At 43.3% G+C, this 24,496-nt stretch overlaps 1 protein-coding gene across 2 annotated transcripts in view; it reads right to left on the reverse strand.

Moving 5' to 3' along the window:
- Positions 1 to 2,383: 2,383 nt before the first annotated feature.
- MOGAT1 (monoacylglycerol O-acyltransferase 1) overlaps positions 2,384 to 24,496 on the reverse strand; it is a 32,702-nt gene continuing 10,589 nt past the window's right edge. The window contains exons 2-7 of one of the 2 annotated variants that reach the window (XM_042853582.2): positions 19,722 to 19,900; positions 19,050 to 19,254; positions 14,123 to 14,297; positions 10,966 to 11,165; positions 8,291 to 8,376; positions 2,384 to 2,873 (exon numbers count right to left, since the gene is read on the reverse strand). In XM_042853582.2, coding sequence (XP_042709516.1) covers positions 2,805 to 2,873; positions 8,291 to 8,376; positions 10,966 to 11,165; positions 14,123 to 14,297; positions 19,050 to 19,254; positions 19,722 to 19,900 — 914 coding nt within the window. In that variant the 3' untranslated portion in view covers positions 2,384 to 2,804. The other variant, XM_005282537.5, reaches the window with a different exon arrangement.

Below are 24,496 nucleotides of genomic sequence, written 5' to 3' on the forward strand. Positions count from 1 at the left end.
CTGGGGAGGTGGGCTAAACCAGGCACAGGTTACAGTGAGAAAACATTTAAATTCAGCTAAACACAAGCCTACTTCGGTACAAAAACACATGCATTTCCCCACACCTCCCAACCAGAGCCATAATTATAAAAAACAATATAGGGACAACTGAAATTCATAGCTCACAATTTCCACGACATCCATGATAGGTTAAGAAATAAAATCCAGTAGGTGGAAAGAGAATCAAAAAGTTTTTGAAACTTCTGTTGGGTGAACTAAGATGTTATGACCACCATCCACAAGGGAATACATGGCCATTAGCAACCCAAGCGAGTAGGAAAACTGCAGATTTTGCAGAACTTACTTCCAGGCTGTCCCTTTCTAGGGAAATAGCCTTCTCAGTTTCAATGAGACTACTTGTGCAAATAAGGCAAGCAGGGTTTGTCTGCTAGAGTCAAATCCCCACTGCATTCACCTTGAATACATTTCAGCTGCTAGCCCCGCAGGGTTGTCAGCAGGAGCTGTCAGTGAGTGGGGACTTTTACTCCAGCTCTGGAGTCTATTCTCAGAGAGAGTGGGACTGATGCCACCTGTTTGGACCAGTATGGTATGCAGGATATCTGTCCTGGCAGTCTGCAGTCCACTCATGCATGCTGAAGCAGGTTGGACATGTTCAGGGGTGCATAAGCACTGACCACTATGCACACCTGTTTGGAATATGGAGGCATCTTGCTTCTTGAAAGAAAGACCAGTTTGTTCATTGGAAGTGCTAAGCAAATGGCTTAGGACCTAGGGATTCAAAACCTTCCATAGTGCTGTATTGTATTTGGCTGGGTGCAGAACAACAAGTGTGGAGATAACAAAAAATGAAGTGTCAGGCAGATCTGAGAACTCCAGCCTGCTAAGGTGTAAAAGGAAATAGTGCTAGCACAAGAACTGTGGATAAACTAATAAGGACCAGAGAGGGAAAGGGAGAGGAACCATAACTGCAGACACCTATTAATGGAGCAGAATCCTTGCCAACATCTAACAGATGAAAGTGATACTATTCTTCAGAAGGGCTGGGGAAGGACAACACAAAACCTTCCCCAGCCCTTCTGAAGAATAGTATCACTACGTTTTTTTTCCTTCATACACCAAATCAATGCTTTCTCCCTACTCTTCCCACCTATCGATTTGCGGATCACTAATTTTCTTATTTGGCCTCCTCTTCTTCCTTTTTTGTACCACATGCTGCTCAGAACCTACTCCAAGGCAAACCTGCAGCAAACTAAACAAGGAAATAGCAAAACTCCCATTGACTTCAACGATGGTAGAATCGATGCCTGGATTTGTTTTACAACCCTGACAGCAGAGGTGCCCATGCCAGGATTACAGGGCTGTTGTACTGACTCAGAATGGCAACAGGCATTGCTTACATGCTAGAAGGTAACATGCAGATTTTTAAGACACTAACATTCTGTTTACAAATAACTTGGGGGAAATTTAGCACAGATTAAGTGGAACGTGTGTTAATCAACTGTAGATAGAACAGGATCTGCACAGTTCACGTGGCTGTCATTAAACAGCACTTGATGGGACTGATTTTATTTACTCCCCCCCCCCCTTCTTGTTTTGTAATTAATGGAAATACCCTGTCGCCCAACTGCAGTAACCTGATTCCTACTTAGTCTGACTGTGCAGCTCCCACCAGCTCTGTTGTGCAGAGTCCAAGATTAATCTTCAGATTTAAGTGGGAGGTGGATCTATGTCTCTTACACCATGCTGATCAGATCTACCCATTGGAACCAGTACTCACGTGTCATAGAATCATAGAAGATTAGGGTTGGACGAGACCCCCAGCCTGTAGCAGTGCATGGGATTCTTCCATCCTAAGTGCAGGACTCTGCACTTGTCTTTGTTGAACCTCAGATTTCTTTTGGCCCAATCCTCCAATTTGTCTAGGTCACTCTGGACCCTATCCCTTCCCTCCAGCGTATCTACCTTTTCCCCCAGCTTAGTGTCATCCGCGAACTTGCTGAGGGTGCAATACATCCCATCATCCAGATCATTAATGAAGAGGTTGAACAAAACCAGCCCTAGGACAGACCCCTGGGGCACCCTGCTTGATACCGGCTGCCAACTAGACATCGAGCCATAGATCACTACTCGTTGAGCCAGATGATCTAGCCAGCTTTCCTCTCCACTCTGGCTTCCATCAGCCTTGGTTACTACTTGCAGGGTGACCACAACACACTCCCATGCTGAACTTTCTCAAAACTGTGCGCTCTGGAAGGTCCAGCCCTTTCCTAGACAGCTCAGAATAATATTAAGGTCTGTTTGTCCCTCTAAAGACATGAATGCACATCACAGCTTATTAACTTAATTGAGGGTGTATTTACCCCAGTTTAAATACTGCACTGAGTTTGTTTATAATAAAAATAAAACAAGTTTATTAACAATAGGACATAGGTTAAGTGATGCCAAGTAAAAGGAATAATGTTAGAAAGGGTTACAAGCAAATAAAAGTGAAAATGCATCTAAAAGTCTAAAACTTAATCTAGCAAGATACAGGCTTTGTTCAAGATGGTTTCTCACCTATATTCAGGTCCCAGACTTCAAACCTCCCTTGGTTGAAGGATCCACCTTTCTCAGCTCACAAGAGCTCTTTTCCCTTGTCTGTCTAGTGATGGATGCCAAAAGATGGCTTCTCTCCATGCTTATATCTTCCAAAGTTCAGTGACTGTTTCAAGAGGCAGGATGACCTCCTGCTGTTCTTCCCTTCCTGTGGGCTTCCCATCCCCCGGTATGTAAATGGAGCTTCCATTGTTCTGAGTCCACTATGCTTATTTTGCATAGGAGACAGGTATATAGCTGCCTTTGCTGCTCCTGTCTGGGAGAGAACCTGTTTCTCCCTGTTCGGCCACAGGCAGTAAAACACAATATCATTAATTATCCATATTTCCTCATATAGTGTGATACATACACTTCAGAATTATATTAATCACCAGTCATTAGTTTTCAGAAAAGACCTCACTCTACACACTTTTATAATACAGTAATATGGCATATAATCATTTGATTCAATTGCCTAGCACATGAGGTTTAGCCCCCGTCTTTATAGTCCAGTAAACCTTTGCAATATATTCTTCTGAAGTTTACCCCTCAAAGTAAAGCTTATTCAAGCTGTGAGGAAGAGGACATGGAATCTGGTAGTGAAGGAAGCTCTATGCTCTTCCTTCCCCTACTTGTGGTTGCTGAAATGAAAACTGTTCTGTTTCTTGCCATCTCCTCCCCCTGCTGTCTTGATGGTCCTGTTTACTGCTTATATGTAAATTGAGGTAAACATACATCCTTTGTTTATGATAAACATGTCTAACAACTCCCCCGACATACTTGGTTTACACACACTTCAGTCATAATTCCAGCATACATTCGTAACTCTGACTACCCACCATGTACGTACATCACAGAAGGATATTAATGAACAGTGAATTATGAGTTTTCAAATGATACTTCACAAGGCATATTCTGTAAACAGATTATTACAATAGTATATATGGTGTGAATACAGGGGTGCTTAGTGTCACAGAATTATACTGGATTCTGATGTTAACTGATTGCAGTTAATTTGATGCTGGGTGCTTCTGTATTTGTAGTCCCCCCATGACAACATGCGTCTTGAAAAGATTTTCTCTCTTTTCCTCCTACTGTTTTAACCCCCATATGAATCACAGACACATTCCTTTTGCTGAGTCTCCCTCCTGAGCCTGTCAAGCAGCTGCTTAATTGTCCAGGGATAGGATGCATTCCCTACTTTTGCCCACCCCAACAGCATTGCTTCCAGAGCATATCCGATGACAGACAGTCCTGGAAGCAGGAGCCTTGGACTGGAAATCAAACTCATGACTCATGCACAGCTGGTCAGAGCTCACGAATGAGGATTTACGTTGCAGTTCACATCAACAAGTCGGAGAACTATTTGCAGTGAGGCAAACTCTTTTCAACGACACTGCAAACAAAGGCTTTCCTCCATGTGCATATAGAAAGCATTTACAAATATATATATTACTTTCTTAAATATCAAAAATATTAATATAATTCTCTCCACCAAACATCATTATTTTTGGGACCCAAGCATTAGGGTACCAGAGAGTTAGGCCAAGATTTTAAATAATGGGTGCCAAAAGTAAGGCTCCAAGTATACAGATATCAAATATGTGGCCTGATTTGTGGGGAAAAAAATCTCTCTTCAATCTGCTTACACTCCAGCATTGTGCTCACGATGATTACACACTTACAAAACCACAAGAAATCGAGATATTGCAGCATTCAGATCATGCCCAACCCCAACTTTTTTGCTGTCTCATTAGTACTTTTTTTGCTATACCACCACCACAGAGACCTAAATCAGACTAATTCTGAAGTATATAGGAGCCTGCAGGCTTACATTTTATTAGGGAGAAATTCATGCATCCAGGAAGTGCTAACCCAGGGGTAGGCAACCTATGGCACTCGTGCCGAAGGCGGCATGCAAGCTGATTTTCAGTGGCACTCAGACTGCCCGGGTCCTGGCCACTGGTCTGGGGGGCTCTGCATTTTAATTTAATTTTAAATGAAGCTTCTTAAACATTTTCAAAACCTTATTTACTTTACATACAACAATAGTTTAGTTATATATTTTAGACTTATAGAAAGAGGCCTTCTAAAAACATTAAAATGTATGACTGGCACGCGAAACCTTAAATTGGAGTGAAAAAATGAAGACTCAGCACACCACTTCTAAAAGGTTGCCGACCCCTGTGCTAACCTTTCTTCTGAAGGATGAATACAACATATAGTATGGAAGTGAATGTCACTGCTATGAGATTGTGGGAATGGAGCAGCCTATACTTTCCCATCTGGACACGATTAAAAAAAAAAAAGATTTCCATAAAATTTTGATGCAAGTTGGGAAAGGCCCACTAGATTATCCCATTTTCCTTCCAGTGCAGGCTTTTGGTGTGGTCAGGATTTTTCTTTCAAAATTTAATTAGTACAAATCATCCCTATTTTGCTCAGCACACTGTTCCAAAAGGTCACTTCTGGTGAGAGTTATGTCCCTACAGTTAAGGCATTATGCTTGGATAGTAAGACACATGACTAATGTAGGAGTTTTACTGTTCCTAACTCCATTTCAGGGGTACCCACCCAGCATTTCTTAAATTCCCAGAGCCCAGCTGTCAGTTCTGGTTGAGCACTGTTTGGTGCAGGGAATGTGTGTGTGTATGGGAGAAGGGGGATCTCTTTCTCTCCATCCCTCACCACCACCAATGGATTCCTTGATCCACAGCCAACCCCATCCAGCTGATCCTCTGCTCCCCTCACCTGCTCACCACATTGACCCTCCCTCCCAGGTTCCCCCAGCAAATTCACCTTCTACCTTCCTCCCCCCAACAGCAAACAGATCCCCTTCTCCACTCTCTAAAAATTCATCCTCACTCCATCCCCAAAATTAATGCTGCACCACCACTAGCAAATTGATCCTGTATCCCTGGCTCTCCCCAAGACAGCGAAGGAGAGGCAGTTTTCATCAGTTTCCTTCTGCCTCCCCTAAATTGGCCGCCATTGCTCTGTAAGTTGGAGAAAGATCCTGTGCTGGGCATTCTCCTCCCTCGTTGGGTACAAACAGAGTCAATGGAACAACTTTCCTTGAGCACTGCCCAGCAAGAAAGCAGGTAGGTAGTAACTAGAGCAGAGCAGCCAGACCCTCCCTTCCCTCCTTGCTCCGAATCCAGGTAATGGCAGGCAACCAGTGGAGTCACGTATTGAGCAGATGCAGCAGTGGAGAGAAAGAGCAGCTTTTCAGCATGATCACTCACTCACACATAACCAACTGCAGGGGAGGAGAAAGTGGCAACCCATATTGCCTCCCTGTGCAACGGGCCTGCCACTTCAGATGGAGGAAACTGAGGCACAGAACAGTTAAGTGGCTACTCAGTCAAACAGCAAGTCAGCAGCAGGAATAACATTTCAGGATCTGACTCCTGGTTCCTTGCTCTAGCTGCTGGATTCCAATCTTTTTCATCACTGGAAATAAGTATAAACTAATATATGTTCTCTCAGTGATGTTTCAGAACTGTACTGAGCAAAATAGGGGCAGTTTTCCTTCTCTTAAAGATGCCTGACCTAAGAGTTTGGTATTCATTTGTAACAGTCACAGCCTAGTCATGACGAAATTGTTACGATTCCTACAGGTCTCCTTTGTAAAGTAACTCCGAAACAAAATAGCTATTTACAGTACGGTGACTGCCTTTTCCTAGAAAGTTATTGTATTTTAGAAACCGATGACCCAAAATTCAACCTTTACTAAAACGTACTGTTATTTCTCTCCCATCATGCAACATATACACACACACACACGCAATACTAAAGCCCCACAAAGCCCTATCAGCTCTTCAAACTGAGGGGTGAATCTGTTAAATATCATCTTATAGTCTGGGTGAACCACTTTAGATAGGGCCCAATTAGAGGGTGACCATGTTTTCCAAAAAGGAAATAGGGACACCCCTGGGCCAGCCTGAGCCACACACACCCTTTGCGCGGGGCTACCCAAGGCCACCCTGCTGCCCACCCGCAACCTCCCCCCCCGCAGTTTGAGCCCTTCTGCTAGGGTGACCAGACGTCCCGATAAAATCGGGACCGTCCCGATATTTAGGCATTTGTCCCGCGTCCCGATTGATCTTCGGTCGGGACGCTGCACTCCGCTTTTTTTTTTTTTTTTTTTTTTCTCTGCCGGGCTGCCGGCAGCACTCAGCTGTTCTCGGCTTTTTTTTTTCTTCTCCTCTGACTGCCGGCAGCACTCAGCTGTTTTCTGTTGGTTTCTCTCCCCCCCCCCCCCCTTCCTAAAAACCAGAGGCTGAAGGTATGCATACCTAAGGAAGGGTGCATAATCTCCTTTGACTGCCCGCAGCCCTGGGCTGTTCTCAGCTCCCGCCCCCGACTGCCAGCAGCACTGGGTCACAGTAGGGAATTGGGAGAGGGAGCTGTTTGTGTCCTTACACCAGCACTCGGTTTTTTGGGTTTTTTTGCTCCGCCAGTGACCCCCCCCCCTCCCCCCCCCCTTGTGTCCCGATATTTTCTTCCTGTCATCTGGTCACCCTACCTTCTGCTGCCCCCCCACAATCCTACCACTGCCCGCCCACCCACAGGTCTGGTGGTCCAAGCCTCCCCTGCTGCACACACACCCATAGGGCTGGTGGTCTAAGCCCCCCATCGCCTCCCTGCACACTGGGTGGGGTGGGCCGGCCAGTCCTCCTTAGTCCTCCCTCCAGCGCAGGGCCACTCCGCCCTCTCCCCGCTCCCTCCCAGTATGCCACTAGGGGTCCTATGTGCAGGGGGGTCAGCAGTGAGGTGAAATGCTGCTCGCAGCCTGCTCCCCCTGCTAGGGGGCCAGTAGATCCCCTCTACTCTGTGGATTAAGGATCTTCCTGCCAGGGCTGAGCAGGGACCCCCAACCCAGCAGGCTGCCCCAAGCGCAGGGCAGAGAGCACAGTAGGTGCACGGAGGACGGGGAGCATGCCCTGCCCCGGCTACTCACCCGTGCAAGGCAGGAGCTGATGGCAGCGCAGCGGGGTTGCTTCCCAGGAGGCACGGGGCGTGGCAGGAGCCCAGGCTGCTGCTTTTTGGGCATGCTCTCACTGCCCATCCCCAGCACTGCTGCTGGAGGAGGCAGGCAGGAAGACTCCGGTGCAGGCACACGCTGGGGAAAGTAAACGGGGGGGGGGGGGGGGCGGGAGGGGTACAGCCGCTTGCTGACCCCCACTGCCGACTCTGTGCTGGGATCCCAGAAAATACGGGACAATTTGCCCGTATTTAACAAAAAGTCAGGACACCTGGAAGGCGGCTTAAATACAGGATTGTCCAGTTAAAAATGGGACGTCGGGTCCTCCTACCCATTTAGGACAGCAACCTCAAACTATCCATGGTTTTGCATATTCAGGTTCTGTTCTTGATGGCTAGGAGCTCTATACACACAGCTTCATTTCTACTGAAGATTAGCATTTGTTTTTCTTGATATTTAGAGAACAACTCAATGTCACACCGAATACAAGTTTAGTATATCCCCTAACCTTAAATTACACACTCCTTGGGTAAAAGATGGGAATAAAGTTGCTGCAATCAATGGCCTTGTCTACCCCAACACTTTTCCCCCACTGTTGATCTAGCACCAGTGCAGCTCAACCTTCTGAAACTAGAGCTGGACCACATGATGGTAAAGACACCTGTGTTCTGTCTACACTAGCATTCTCACCAGCAGAGCTGCTAAGCCAATAGTGAGAAAAGTACTTACATTTTTCAGTGCTGATGAAGCCAAAGGGACACTCACACAGATAGGTTTGCAGGACCAGACGCTAAATGAAGAAGGATTTTCCATGACTAAGAAGATGGGAAAGAATGCTATCAATTTAATCTATCACACGCACACATTTTTCATATAGAAGAGTGGTTGCAAATTGAGAAATGTTTTGTTGCATCACAAGGCCACTGTCTTACAGCTGGACATCCTGAATTTGCAGTTATTTAAAGAGGAGCGATTCATGGTCTGGTATCCCATATTTTTCTTTGTGGTCTTCAAATAATTTACTTAGTTCTTGCAGGTATTTTTGATGCAGCTGCTCAATCTCTTCAAGAGTAGGATTCAAATTCTGTGTTACAGTGATAGGTTTCCCCACTGCAAACAACAAAGAAAATAGCGATGACGTTAGCTACACTGACATCTATTTGCTGCAGATAAAAGTACTCTTCCGTATTGGCTAGATGCTTAGTTTTGTTGTTTTACAGATGGTGGATGAAATCCTGGCTCTACTGAAGTCAGCAGCAAAACTCTCTTTGACTTCAATGGGGCCAGAATTTCCACTTAGTATTAAATCAGCAAGCAGGAAGTCTTGATTTAAATTGATCTTAATCTTGTTTTGCATTTGTACTTTTTAGTTAATTTTCCCAAGAAAAGTTGATTTTCAATGGTTGGGAACCATTGAAACATGCTAACTTGCAAATAAATATAGCCTTTGCACTAAATTTAGTGCTTCTTTTTGCTAACCAGGAAGATACAATTGTTCAGATTCTTAACTTTTAATTTTTTATTGTTAGAAAATGATGAATGATTCATTTCTCATTTACTAGCTGGATCATTTTTTACTTAGATTTGAGTTGAGCTCTACTTGGATGGAAATTCAAATTCAATTAAAAATGCACAAAATCATCATTTTAAAGTTGTTTTTTATTAATTGAATAAAACTAATCAAATGTGCTGGACACAAGAAAAAAGTTTATCTAAACATACTTTGCATTTAAAATTAATTAAACAACGGAAGTATTATCTGTAGTTAGTAAATTTAACGGATTGTTTTGGGTCACTATATCCTTCAGGATTTTAGAACTAGTAGATTTCATCATCTCACACCTAGTTTTTATTCATACATTGGAAGAGAAAAACAAGTTTCCTGTTTTTTCAACTCTCAATTTGTTTTTAAACTTTGAATGAACTAGTCATTGCATTAAACAAGATTATAGTCTTCATTTCAGTTTATTCTCTCTCTTTCTCTCTCTCATCAGCAGAAGAGGATATTTATTGCTGTCCTAAGATCGTTTAGCACTTCAACAAACTCTGGTTCCAGGTATTTAGCCAGTGACTTCCACCAGCGCAGTGGTCTGATTTTCTTTAAAACCTGGCAGCAAACATACTGCTTCCCCCCACCCCCTTCATTTAAATGAATAGATTACAGTCATAACTACAGTCAAAACTACAAGTTAAAAATAAACCTATTTAAAATTAAGGACATAAACCTGTTTCATTTAAATAAAAAAGTTCAGTTTTTTTAATGAATCAATTTCCCCCCCACCCCACACTATATGGGCAGACAGAACAGGACACCGGGAAATACAGACTAACTTGTACAATGGAATTCAGTCTTTGTTCCAACACCCTAGAAAATGGCTTTACCTGATAAATATCTAGGTTTCCAACCATTGCCTTTGAGTAGCTTGCAACATGACCATGATTTAAGGGTGGGATTTTTCAAAAGCATTCAGCATTGGCTTAACTCCATTGAAGTTCATAGCAGTTCAACACGGTCTTTGATGAGAGAAGAGTTGGGCCAATTTTGAAAAAAATCCCCCCAATTTGATCTGTCAGCACCTTATATATGTTTCAATTAAACATTAAATGATCTGTTCATTAAAAAAAAACCTCTTTTAAACAGAAAGATTGTTTCTATGGAGCTAGAAATCTTGCATGCCACATGCATCCTGCAAATGTGGAATAACCTGAAGGGTGCAGAATAGAGATTACAGGGGCTGGAGGAGGCACGTACCCTGCCGTGGGGCTGTGTTGTGTGCTGGTTTCTGTGTCTTACTGTGGATGGGATGGGGGCCTGTGGATCTAGCTGCCAAACTTGCCCAGGGTGAGTGGCTAAATATCTTCTGATGAAACTGCATGGCTATGGAGATGCTCCACTGCTCTTCAAGGGATTGGAACATCTCCCTGACTTCCATAGGAATTCCTGAGCACTCAGCCGTCTCAGGTGGGCTGCGCTGAGGAAAGGATTTGGGCAGGGATTAAAGTGAAGGGGAGTGCAAACAGAAGAGGGAAGCCCCCCTTTCCCCATTTTGGCTGGTGTAAACAGTACTCCGCTTCACCCCACCCCACCCCGTGGCTGATGCGGTCAAAGTTCCCCCTCCTGTTTCAATCTACTGTAATCACATGTTGTGGCCCAGTCGGCGTAACTTATTTATAAAGGCTTTTGCCTTTAGCTCCTCCCCCGGCCAACAGAACAGAAGAGAACAGGATAAAGACATTAGGAAAGCCACATTTATTTCAAACCTCATGTGCTTGTGTTTAGATGCACAGCAGCCAGTTCTGTCTGGCAGAGCAGATTTGTAAAGGAACACTGTTACTGAATTTAACCACAAATCACACATTTTAAACATTCCCATAGGAATGACAGAAACTACTAAGGGACTTACCAACAGTGTGAATAGGTTTCCTATAAGGCATCAAGCCAAAACTGTACTGAAATATTCCTCTAGCATGAAACAGTGGTAAAGTAAACCCCACTATCTTCCTCAGGCTCTCCTGTAAAGTTCTGAGCCACGATCCTTTGGGGTTTGCAACTTGCTTAAACAGTTCATTTTCGCCAAAAGAGAATACTGGAACCAAGTGAGCCCTGCAAAGTAAACAGAATTAATAATCACAGGGCACTCAATGAAGCATGACTTGCAACTCACATCTACAGCATGATGAGTCACATTAATCAATGCAGGTAATTTCCTCAATGCTTATAAAATTCATCAGTATTTGCACTATGCATTCAACTCTTCACTGAAATGCAGCTGAAATGCTTCTTTGTGCAGCTGGAAGGGGGCACAATATTTAGTAAAAACAAAACACAACCATCTACTGCCTTCTGCGCAGTGTTCAAACAGTAGCAAACCTAAGTGAAGGTTTCCAATAAAGACAGAGGAATCCCTTTTTTCTGATTTTATGGCAACTGCTAAAATCTTATTCATGACAAACAGCTGTTGGGTCTAGGCCATCACAGTTTCACTGAGTTTGCTGTAGTTCCATAGCACCTTCCATCTTATAGGTGACATTCAATGGGGGTTGGGTGTCTAACTCCATGTAGTACCTATGAAAATCCTAGTGTTGAACTTTTAACGTTAGCGGCTGAATCCTGTTTGCAAGAGTTGCTCTAGTTGTCTATTTCAGTTTAGAACCAGCCTCTTCACATCATAAGGCGTTCTTGTTCTTCTCCTCAGTAGGGATCTGTGGCTTGAAAGGGGTTATATAGCACCTGCAAAAATTCTCCAAATTCCACCCCATTCTAAGCATCGGAACTGCAATTGTTCTGCTGCTGTCAGGGTGAAAGGGGAAACCTTTATTAAAAGCCCTGGCTACTACAGCTGAGGTATCAGTCTGGTAAACTTATGTGGCTGTTAGAAAGCATGGGGAACCAATACAATACTATTGTAGAAAATTTAAATAAAGAGTTTTCTTAAGTGTTCTCCCAGTTTTCTTGCACTAAAATCCTAGGCAATCACTACATTTCCTAAGCATTTTCATCTTACACCATGTTTGACAATCTCTCTCTATGGTGCATGGCTGTTAAAATGGTAGTATTGCAGCAAGATTACTCAAGGAGAAGAGTACTTGGAATGCATCAGCTGGATATGCTAATAAGAGTAATGAAAATTAATCCTCCTGAAGCAAGGATGCAGCTGTCTGGTATGTACAATGGATAGTCATGAATTGCTTGCATGAAACTAAGATAACTATTTATGTGGCTTCTTAGACTCTGGGATTCACAAGAAATAACATTCCCTACCCAACTTCCCCTTGCCCCTCGAATGGTGTCTGCCTGGCCTAAAATTGTGAGGCAGGTTTCTCAACAATAACAGTTCTGAATCATACAGCTGCCCTTGAAAGAAACATCTGAAGACTCTGTAAACAGAGTGGATTTATAGGCTGCCAAGTTTTTATTAGACCATTAATGATGATGAACAGGAAAACCTTGTGGTGCAATGGCATTTCTCTACATGGCCAGTGAATATACTAGCTTTCGTTTTCATCTGAAGGACTTCTATATGGGGTTGATACACTGAAATAAAGTAACATCGAGTTTTGGTTGTGAAACTCAGGAGAAACTAGTTTATTCTCTACTTGTGCTGTGTCATTATGATTTTTCTATTCAACGTTTGTATGATCTTGAATCAACTGTCCTTCCCAGTAGACCCATTGGGGGGAATGGAACTATTGAAGTGTTTAAGGGACTTGATCCATCTCCCACTGAAATAAATGGAAAGACTCCCTTTGACCTCCATAGCAGTTGGACAAGAGGAGCAGGATTTGGCTCCTTATCTATAGCCCTGTGTGTCAGTTAAATAGGGGCACATTTTGTGAGCTGCTTTGGCCAACTCACCATTGTGAATGAGAACACAGAGCCACACTGTATCACACAGAGCTGCTGTTGGTTTAAATGGGAGCTTCATATAGGAGTAGGACCGGGGTTCTCAAACTTTATTGCACCATGACCCCTTTCTGACAACAAAAATTACTACATGACCCCAGGAGAGGGGACCGAAGCCTGAGCCTGCCCAAGCCCTGCCACCCTCGGGTGATGGGGGGTGGGGCAAAGCCCAAGCCCCACTACCGCAGGCAGAGTGGACCAAAGACAAAGCCCAGGGGCTTCAGTCCCAGGCAGGGGCCCATAACTTGAGTCCCAACACCCAGGGCCGAAGCCTGGGGCTTGGGCTTCAGTTTCAGCCCTGGGCCCCAGCAAATCTAAGCCAGCCCTGGCAACCCCGTGACCCACTTTGGGATCCTGACCCACAGTTTGAAAAGCACTGGAGTAGGAGGATAGACCTTGGACTCTATTTTTGATGATTTCTTCTGGTTAAACAAGTTATTAATATTACTACTATACGACTTATGAAGGAGGCCTGAAATGCATCTGTATGCTTGGCTTTTACCTCCCCCACTTTGCGGGTCATCTTTCAGGGAAAAAGATGCCCTTTTCTCCCAGGATTATGGCTCTGTTTCTCCAAAGCACTTCAGCGAGTGCTTAAATCCATCCCTATTCATCAATACACTTAAGCACACAGTTCTTCACTTTGCCGAATTCGGGCCTAAGGGTTACCACATCTCTTCCCCTAAAAATCATGAGGAAATCAAGTCAAAGAGAAAAAATACTTTTTGAAATCAGTAGTGTTCAGAAGTACAGAAACGGTAGGGTCAGCAGAACTGCTATGGGACAGCCAGTAAATAGAGTGTCTGAATGATTCAGCAACACAACCGGAGGAACTGGAAAATTTTACTACATAGAGTTTCACAGTTTGTTTGCTGCTGTGGTTTAAAACAAGTCAGTCAAATCATCAGGATGTGCCAATACCGCCACCTACCATTAGATTATTTCTGCAAATAATAAGAAAAGGGATTTCACAACTGCCCCTGTATTATTTCTTATTCTGTTTTAATCAAGATACATCAGTTCTGGCTCTTATTTTAGACATCTGCATCCCATGTCAATGCAGAAATAACCTTCTCAGATTCACAGTTTGAATGCTGTATTAACACCGCAAGAAATTCAGTCGCAGTCACAGCCAACAGTGCTAATGGGACACCTACCCATATTTCAAAGCCATTTTAATAAAACCTCTTCTCTTGAGGATACTCAGAGTTAAACTTCCAGGATGGGCATCCAAAGACTCTTCTGCTCCTCCAATCACAATCACTGCAACGTTTCCACCTCTGTCATTGTTCAGCACATGAGATACACTCTTCTTGGAGGCCGACACCACTCCTTAAGGATCAAACGTTTGTAACAGGGGATCAGTAAATCATTTGTATAACACCAAGAGAAGCTAGAAATAGTTTTAAAATATTTTGAATGGCTAAGGCCCAGGAGGGAGTCAAGAGACACGGGATTTGATCCTGGTTCTGTAACAGATTTGTATTTGACAAAGTCCTCTGTGCCTCTTTCCGCTAAATTCTATTTTCCTGCCATGCTGGAACATTGTGAGATCTTCAGAGGGGAGGGGTCCACACAATGTCAATACAAATTCTTAATAATCAGGCATTTCTCATCTCAATGATTCTAATAATACATTTCCTTCTCAGAAATGAGAGACTGCAGAATCATGTGGAGAGCATTACAATGGAGAGAGTCTACAGGCTGAAGCTAAAGCCATGGCAGGTGGAGGGTTTAATTGGGAAGCAGGCACATATAAACAATAAAAGGGAGTTTGGGAATGTTTGGGCGTTTGAGCAGGGGGGAGATAGGATGTTGCAATCTAAACTAGGACCCATAGTGCCAGAACTGAAGTCAATGGAATGACAGTGTAATAAGGAGCAGAATCAGCTCACTTAAACTACTTCATTAGCTCTTCCTTGAGGCACCCTGGCCATGCCACCCCCCAAGCCTGTGCTGCCCATTCCATTACTTGGGCTGCACTAACTCTCTATATAACCCATCCCGGGCAATGAGGAGGCCTTGCCTTCTTCTCTGCTGACACAAACAACCCCTCTTCCATGGCTGACTTTCTGTTGCATGGGCCCTTCACATCAGCTGAAGCCGTGACAGACTTGGACTGAATCTGACCCTTTGAAGCATGAGAATTATAGACATTAAAAAGGAAAACATACCTTTGCCTAACCCATCTCCTGCAGGATTCTTCCCCACAGCATATTTACTAGCGCTTTGTGCAATCACGCTATCTTAGAGTAATATTTTTTAAAGAACAGTCTAGGGATCAAATCCAGCTTGTGCTTCTTTAAAGCTGGCATTGAATGCCTTTTCTTTTGGATTCAAATAAACAAATGTCCCAGACTTGAGCTGCTGTTTCCCATCTTTTCTGCTATTAGGGAAGTTTTAATGTGAGAAAAGTAATGCAACTGTGTTGCTACTCTTGGAGCTACATACTAAGAGAAATATCTTGCTAACAGACACCAAATTGAGTTTAACTAATGTTCTAGGGAGACTTGCAAATATGACCAGGAATAAGTTAACTAAACAAACGTGCTTCAAACGCTGATAGGAGAGCTCAATGTACAGAGTACACAGCAGTCATTACATTGTTTGAAATGGGGGAAATTCTATGGCCTGTATTATACAGGGGATCAGACGAGATGATCATAATGGTCCCCTGTGGCTCGAAGACCTGTGTGTCTATAAAATCACTCAGACTAGTCTACAACACTGGCAGTTTTGGGGCATGTCAAAATTACTTCTCATCGAGAAAGTAAAAGGATTGTTCCTATGGGTCAGAATGGCAAAGCCATGTGGAAACACTTCTGTACTGAGCTATATTTAGATTGTGGATAACATTCTGTCAGGTCAGATATGCTCAATTTCCATTACCACCAATTCCTGACTTGTGCAAGTGTGACAAAAATCCCCTGAAAAATTATATCTTGGTGGAAGGCGATTCCTTTGTGATGTTATATGATTATAATTGGAAGTACTTTCATTTTATGTGGTACTACATATTTCTCTTCTCACATACAATAAATTAGTTCATTTCATCTGCAGATCTCAGCAAAAAAAGCATACAGACAGTCTCATTTTAGCAATGGGTGAATGGAAGCACAGCAAGGTTGAACCACCAGCCTTAAGTCACACACAGTGAGTTAACATCAGAGCCAGGCTACTAGCACAGCACAGCACCCTGCCCACTAGGCCATTTTGCCTTCCTGCTATAACTTCATGAACTTAAATAAAGTAACTCCTGATATACACCATGGTGAGAGGAGAAGCAGGCTCATGCTTCCTTCCATTCCTCCCGCTTTTACTATTATTTACTCTTTGTATTGTGGTAACAGCTAGGAGCTCTAGATATGGACCAAGATCCCATTGTGCTAGGTGCTGTGCAGACATGGAACAAAAGATAGTTCCTTCCCCCAAAGAGCTTGGGGTTTATGGTGTAATTACACATAAAACAAAACTGGAAGTGAAGCCCTTCAGACCCAGGTAAGTAATCAAGTCCTTCACTGGAATGATGTTTGTACAGAGCAGGACTATAACGTTCTTCAGACAGGAACTGTCTCCAACCTTGTTCTTCAATAGCACAGAACATTGCTTAATAAACAATACTGTACTTAACTCCACCTGCCCTATTCTTCCCATGTAGCCGGTACTAAGGACTAGAGTAAAACAGCTCATGGGTAGGCATGGGAAAATAATAGAGAAATCTCAGAAATTGTCAGAGGAAGGATGGTCCAATAGTTAGCACCTAGCCTAGCACTTGGGCTCAAGTACCTGCTCCATCAGAGACTTCCTGTCTGACCTCAGGCAAGTCACTTTAGCCCCTCTCGTGCCTCAGTTCCCCATCTGTAAAATGGGGATAACAACACTGCCCTACCTCACAGGAGGACTTTGAGGAGAATACTAGAGCTGACTGGAAAAATTCTGATGAAAAGGTTTTTTTTGTCAGAATTTGTCAATTTGTCGAGCTCAAAACATTTTGCGGAGACAGTTTGATTTTGATGAAGTTCCTCTGGAAACCAGGCAGAGTTCTGACAGAAATCTGTCTGTATTCTGCCAACCCACCTCCTCAGTAGTCAATGTGGCAGGCTGCTGGGAAACCCACATTTCCATAGTCCATGGCCCTGAGGCAGCCTGCCCTGGAGCTCCATCCCTCATTGAGGAAAGTTTTGGTTTCCATTCTGAATTGGAACAAACCCAAATTTAGAAATAGCAAAATTCTGCGTGAGGCAGGTTATCTTTCCCTAATAAATACAGCTCTGATAAATACATCAAAAGTTGTGAGATACTCAGATATTGTAGTAATAAGGAGGCCATACAAGTACCTAACATAGATAGTTCCTCCTTCAACGCAAAAATTGATCCCACCATAAATAAAAGCTTTACACTCCCATCCTGCAATCCGATCCTTGTGGATGGACTCCTGTGCCCAGGCAGAGCTCCATTGATTTCAATGGGCAAAAAGGTCTGCCTGCATAGAACAGATTACAAGAATGTGGCCTTGTAACAGGCTGGCTGACTCTTTAAGGGGAATCAGGCCCAGCCTCGCTTGTAACAGATCACCTCCCCTCCCAGCTGATCCTGATCATCCAAGGATCAAATAGCCTGTTCAGTTAGATCTAGCTGGTGAAGAGGGCCAAGGGATGCCTTTATAGAGTGAGAGAGCTCAGATAAGGGTTTCTGGCTCCTCTGGTAGACCCTGAGGAAGAGTATCTCCCATGTAGATGGCCTGGAGGAGGGAGACAGGCTGCTACAGTAGGCCCTGAAGCAGGAAGGACAGAGAGGCAAAGGGGAAAAGCCTTTTGGACCTGTAGCCCAGAGTGGGCTGAGGAACAGCTCTTGTGTTTGATGACTGCCTAAATCATACGTTTGGAGAATAAAACTGGGTCTGGAAAAAGACTAGGTGTGGCAGTGAGTTCTTCCTGTGCAGGTGAGACAGGCCTAACTTATCAATGTGTGGGAGGTGCCCAACCCTGCTACACACCTTATTAATGCACGCAGTCATACTGACCACAATGGGGATTACTTTGCATGAGCAAAGATGACTCAATTTAGTAAGGGTCTGGATGATCCAATTGAACCTTGTGTAAGACAGTGCAACTCATTAAAGTAACTGGACTTGCACCCACTTGCAACAGATCTGAATTTGCAGCTGTAGGCAACCGGTTAATTCTTTTATTGTCAATGTCCTGCTCCTACATAATGTGAAATATTATGGTATTCATATATTATGATTTTATTTTTGAATACTAGCATCTACTGCCGTTATATTTTGAATGACATTTTGCATTTAAGTTTGTCTTTTTACTTACAGCCAATGCAAAAATACTAAAAAATAGCTCAGTGGTTTGAGCATTGGCCAGCCAAACCCAGGGTTGTAAGTTCAATCCTTGAAGGGGCCATTTAGGGATCTGGGGATTGGTCCTGCTTTGAGTGGGGGTTGGACTAGATGACCTCCTGAGGTCCCTTCCAACCCTGATATTCTATGATAATATGAAAAGAAATATTAATATTATCCATCATGACCGGTGCCTACACAACCTGTAATGACTTCTCGGCTTTCACTAAAATTATATTTAAAAAAATTAAAGATGCATTGCTCAACCAAAAAGTCTTCTAGCTTAGCTCCCTCATATAGTATAGTCACCCTTTCACCAAACAACCTCACTGCATGATAGACTTGCTGTGGGCCTGATTCTGCTCCCTTGACAAAGCTCTCATTGACTTCACTGGTACAGAATTGGGCTGCATAACTGGAATTACAATTTCCACGTTATTATGTATTAAAATAATTCAGGAATGTCATTACAAGTCACTTTCAATGATGATTCACTATATCAAAGTTCATTAAAAAGTATAACAAAGCCTTCTGAATTGCTTTTGAAACAATCATTCACTGTAAACAGATTTTCTACAGGGCCAGTCCTGGTCCTATTGAAGTTAAATGGCAGAACTTTTCATAGACTTCAATAGATACAGGATGAGGCCCTATATCTGAGCCCACTTTATATGACTCATTTTAAACAAATGCCATATCTGAAGCAGTGGCTAAGAGATCTTGGCTCCACCTACCAGTACTCAAAGCATAATCTCTGAAGAAAGGGCATCCGAACCAGAAGGGCAAGATGTGAAGATATGGAGTAAAACCAGGGAATAATTCTTTAAAACCTGTATATTCTGTGCAAAAGTTTCCAAAGGCTCCAGCAACAAGAATACCATGAGGGTGAAATCCAAACAGATAGTTTTGGCTTGGATCCAAATCTGACGTTTTTATGAGCTGAAAAATAATATAAATGGAGTCTGAGTTTAACACTATTTTCATCACAGTGGTTCATAAACACAGGAAGAATTTTAAAAGTAGGGAGGCTGCACGTAATAATGTGTAGATCACTGATACTTTATTTTCCTATTATGAGCATCTTAGGTGATCCCAAGTGAAGTAAGTATAAAGAGCTCAGTTCTGTCTCAGATTAAGTAGTTCTGTAATCTCCACAATATCTGATCTATCTTGTGGCTAGAAAGGTTCAGCTCAAAAGAACCAGTCCCCAATTATTTTTTCCTGTCACTAACTCCAGATTTTCTTCATCTAAGCTTGTTTTACAGAAGAGAGGTCAAATTCACTCCTGGGATAACTCCACTGACTTCAGCAGGGCTATGCCAGGGATGAATCAGGCCCAAAACGTTAATCATAAAAAGCCATCTTGATCTGCATTTTCACAATTCAGTGTGAAACTTTTTACTCACGTGAATTGGAAAGTAATCCGTAAAGTACTTCCAAACAGTCCAGTTTCTGACCCACTTTGATCTTCTCCCTCCAGTTTGGGGGGTCTCCCAATCAAGATAGAGCCACAGTGCATAGAGGACAGGGAGGAACCAGTAGTTTCCCAAAAGCAAGATGATAAAGACTCCCCAGCAACACTGTGCTACAAGAAACAAACAAACAAAAAAACACAGTGAAGATTATTCATTACTATCTCACTATAGGAAAGAGTCCTTGGACCAGTTTTGTTTTCATTTACACCTGTGTAAAACCAGAGGAACTCCATAGAAGCTACTCTGGATAGCCAACAGTGTAACTTCAAACTGAAGTTGGCCTATTGTCTATTATTTGAATCTCTATCAGTGAGCAGAGATGCTGCCTGACAAAGAAGGTATTCACTTGGGTTCATTTTTACCCCAACGTGTGTGTGAGGGATGGATCTTGTAAGGTGCTGAACCACTTCACCTCTAATAGAACTAAACAGGAGCTGGGGAAAAGGTCTGAGTATTCCAGCACTCAGCAGGGAGCCAGCAGCAATTAAGGTCAAAGAATCTTATTTACTTAAGGGTAGGGGGAAGGAGGGAGCAATGACTTCATATATTCTGGTTGGTGAGGAGACGGAACAGGGCTGACAGAGGGAGACAGCATGATGAGGAGGGAGTGGATAGAGCACTGGGCTGGGACTCAAGAGACTTGAATTCTATTCCCGTCTCTACCACGGACCTGTGCGGTGACCTTTGCAAAGTGCTTTGAGATTTACTGATGAAAAGAGCTAGGTATTGTTACCGAAAGGGAACCTAATTTAATAAGAGTCTACAGTCTTGCCACTAGAAGCAAAAAAACAAACCAAACCAACATTTCTATGGAATCACGACAGCTGTCCTAACCCAGCCACTTTCAGAATAACAGACACTCAAATTAATGAGAAAGCAATTGTAATATCCTAATATTATTACTGTAGATAGGAAGAATATTGATATCATTTCCTTAGTTTTCTGAATCATGTGGATTTATAATACGGTATTAGCCAGGATATGTTAGCGTTCGGCCAACTCCTGCAATCTTTACTCAGGAAAAAGTCCCAGTCATGTCTATGGGAATATTTCCTGTGTAGGGCCTGCAGGATTTGTCCCTGTATTAAGAAGCTCTGGGATAACTGTGGCTGTGATGTACAAAGCTGGTTAAAAGGAAATTCTGGGCAACATGCTACCCTCTACCACATGGCACAAATAGTAGCAAATTGTGGGAGGAATTTAGAGTACCCAACAAGACTTGCACAAAGGGCATTGCTTATAGATATCCGAGGGTAGAAAGAGCTAAACTTGGATTGTAAACTTCTTGGCCATGAACTGTATCTTTGTATGTGTTTGTATAGTGCCTGGCACAATGAGGCCCCAATCCTGACCGGAGCCTCTAACTATTACTGTGGTGTAAAAGCAAATAAGCATTACCTTGGCTGAACAAGGATATTTTACAAACCAGTTTTTATGTTTCCTCTTTCAAGAGTAAAATAGTTTGTGGGAACTACATCAACCTGGTTTGCAGCCTGGCACCTTGAAGGGGAGGATTTCACAGCAGATGGTGAATCACTCTAGAGTAAATGGGAAAAGTATATAACAGTGAGACACGTTGAGCTAATTCAGGTTACCAATTTCAGTGTCTGGTCGGGAACCCCGCTGTGCACAATGATGACACTCACACTGCGAGCAAATCAAAGCTTTAACAATTTTATAAGCAGAATTAGTAAAGTCACAAATGCTCCAAACCACATGAAAAGGGCGCAGTAATACAGAATTAAGCTAATGTAAGGAATGATACAAAACATGTACTCACACCTTCTCAAGGAGATCAAGTGGGATGACCACTTGTCTCTTACATGAGGTTCCAACCCTGTCCCTTGTACCCCATAGACTTAGCTTAGCATTTCATTTAGCAGAAGTTCAAGAAACCTATGGGCCTATATCCTGTAAGGCATTATCTTAAGCAGCAGACTTGTTTGGCATGCCATGGACAGAGAAAGACCCCCCATGGATGACTGTCTCTTACCACCTGATCCCCAAGAAAGGGTGAGAGTATATGTAAGGAATGGTACAAAATATTAGCTTATTATATTGCTGCTACCTTTTTATGTGGTTTGGAGCATTTGCATCTTTACTAATTGTGCTAATAAAAATTGCTTAAAGTTTGGCTTTGCCTTCAGTGTGAGTATCATCATTGTGCACTTCAGGGTTCCCAACCAGATACTGAACTTAACCTGAATTCTGTTGTGCCTGATTCTGGGACTAGAACCCTCAATACCCATTTCTTTAGACTTGTAATTAACTGGAAACAAGTAATAATCAATAACCACTAAAGAACTGGGCAACACCCTGGCATGCCAAACAAGTCTGACAGCCCAGATCGCCCCCTTACATGGTGGTCTGGCCTATTATAGGGCCTAGTGGTTATCATGACTATTCATACAAATGCCACCCCTTTGTCCATATCCAACTTCCTCACCCTAATTATGCCGGGGTGTCTTTATCCTACAGGTTAGTATGTTAATAACTAACTTACATACATCAATTCATCCCCAAGGCAAGTTCGTTGTTAAGCATCTGCCAGTATTTCTATCCTAAAAGTATCTCTTAAGGCTGATTCCCCACTCTGGCACTTCGAGTGAAGAAAGTGGGGGCCCGCAAGGATCTAAAAAAAATTAATACTGGCCACTCCAGGCTTGTATTAAGCTCCCAAGGTTACAGCTTCTCTCGGACCTTGGACGGGTAGATGCTGCCACAACCCAAGTGCAAAAACCCCCTTTGGAGAACCCAGAAAGGCACACTTGGGAATTCCTTCCTGTGGGGTACCCTCAAGCCCTTTCACACACACCCTCTGGGGAAGAGCTGAGAAAGAAAAACAAAGGAAATCAGCTGTTGCCACCAGGGCTTTGGAGCGGTGTTCTGGCTCTGCTCCAGCTCCAGGCAAAAAACCTGCAGCTCCACTGCTCCGGAGCTGCTCCACTGCTCCAGCTCCAAAGCCCTGTCTGCCACCAAACCTCTTAGGGACACAAAAATTCAATCCTGTGCTTAAAAAGGGTAAATTTTATTAAAAACAAAAAAAGAATACACATATGGAACTTAGGCTTTTTGCTAGGTTTCAAAAAAAAAAAAATTACAAGGATTAAGCATCAAGATAGCTTCTTGAGGTCCAGATTAAAGGTTACAAGCAAAACAAAAGCACCTGGGGTTAGCACAGAGGAGTCCACAAGCCATAGAGAAATAAGAGATAAACCTAATCGCATCTTCCTAGACATTTCCTGATCTATTTACTTATCTGGGGTTTCAAATGAGTAGTTTCAGGGTATGATCTGATGATTTTCCATACCTGGCCAAAGCTTTTTATAGCATAGTTCCAGCCCTGTCTCTGCTCTGTCCCCTCCCTCTGGAGAGCAGACAGACAGACAAAGGGAAAGTTCCCCCCCCCAAATTTTAAAAAGTTCTAGCCCTCCCATTGGCTCCTTTGGTCAGGGGCCCGCTCCTTTGGTCAGGGGCCCACTCCCTTCCTTTTATCTATGCAGGGAGACTTTTTAACTCTTTACAGGTAAAGCAAGTAGAGAACTACTAAAAGGGATTTTATAGCTAACTGGCTGGATGTCCATAAAAAGGGAACTACCTGCCCCCCACTTCATTTATCACAATATCCAAGCCTAGTATCAGTTCAGTGCTCCTGCAGTTACCTGGTATTGTTTTGTACAAACCCTCCCCCGAAGCACAACGTTCCCTGTTCCCCAAAACTCAGGGTTCCTGTTGAGCCACTTTCTTATGCTAAGGCTCAGAGCCTTAAAGCCTTATGCTAACCGCTTAAGCTAATGCTTTACATGATATAGATCTCTAGGTTTCTTGTAAAAAGCAACAGAGAGTCCTGTGGCACCTTTAAGACTAACAGATGTATTGAATACCCACGAAAGCTTATGCTCCAATACATCTGTTTGTCTTAAACAGATGTATTGGAGCATAAGCTTTCGTGGGTATTCAATACATCTGTTAATCTTAAAGGTGCCACAGGACTCTCTGTTGCTTTTTACAGATCCAGACTAACACTGCTACCCCTCTGATACTAGGTTTCTTGTGTCACTTATAAGTAACATGCCTTTGAGCTAGCTCTATGGCTACAGTAAGAACACTGGAAAACAACACTGAAGACAATGGAAATACTTCCTGTGACGGGATCCCTGGGGTGCAGCCTGGGACTGTTGGACCACTGTGCCCCCTAAACTCCCCAGTCCGGGCTGTCTCTCACAATGCTTTCCTAGCAGGGCCGCCCGGGGGGCGGGGAAGGGCAAGTGGGGCAATTTGCCCCAGGCCCCCACAAGAATATAGTATTCTATAGTGTTGTAACTTTTTTTTAAATGGAAGGGCCCCCCCCCAAGTTGCTTTGTCCAAGGGCCCCCTGAATCCTCTGGGCGGCCCTGTTTCCTAGTGACAAGCAGCAAACCCCTCCAGGCGCTGTTATCACTCAGCACAACAGTATATGGAGCCCCGCACCCAGCTAGATTGCATGAATGCTCCCAGAGCCACTCATGAATCACACAGAGAAAAGCACCAGCCGAATCCCCCCAGCTCAGGAATATACCATCTTGCACTGCTCAAGATAGGCAGTGCAAATTTATTAATTGGTTCACCACTTCATCAATGGAAAGTGGATATACATCAGCTTTTGCAAACCGGAGCGGATTTACCACACACTTCAGGCAAACTCACTGGTAAAGATAAACAGTAAA

The sequence above is a fragment of the Chrysemys picta genome, chromosome 9, assembly GCF_011386835.1.
Source record: "Chrysemys picta bellii isolate R12L10 chromosome 9, ASM1138683v2, whole genome shotgun sequence".
In the NCBI taxonomy this organism is placed as follows: domain Eukaryota; kingdom Metazoa; phylum Chordata; order Testudines; family Emydidae; genus Chrysemys; species Chrysemys picta.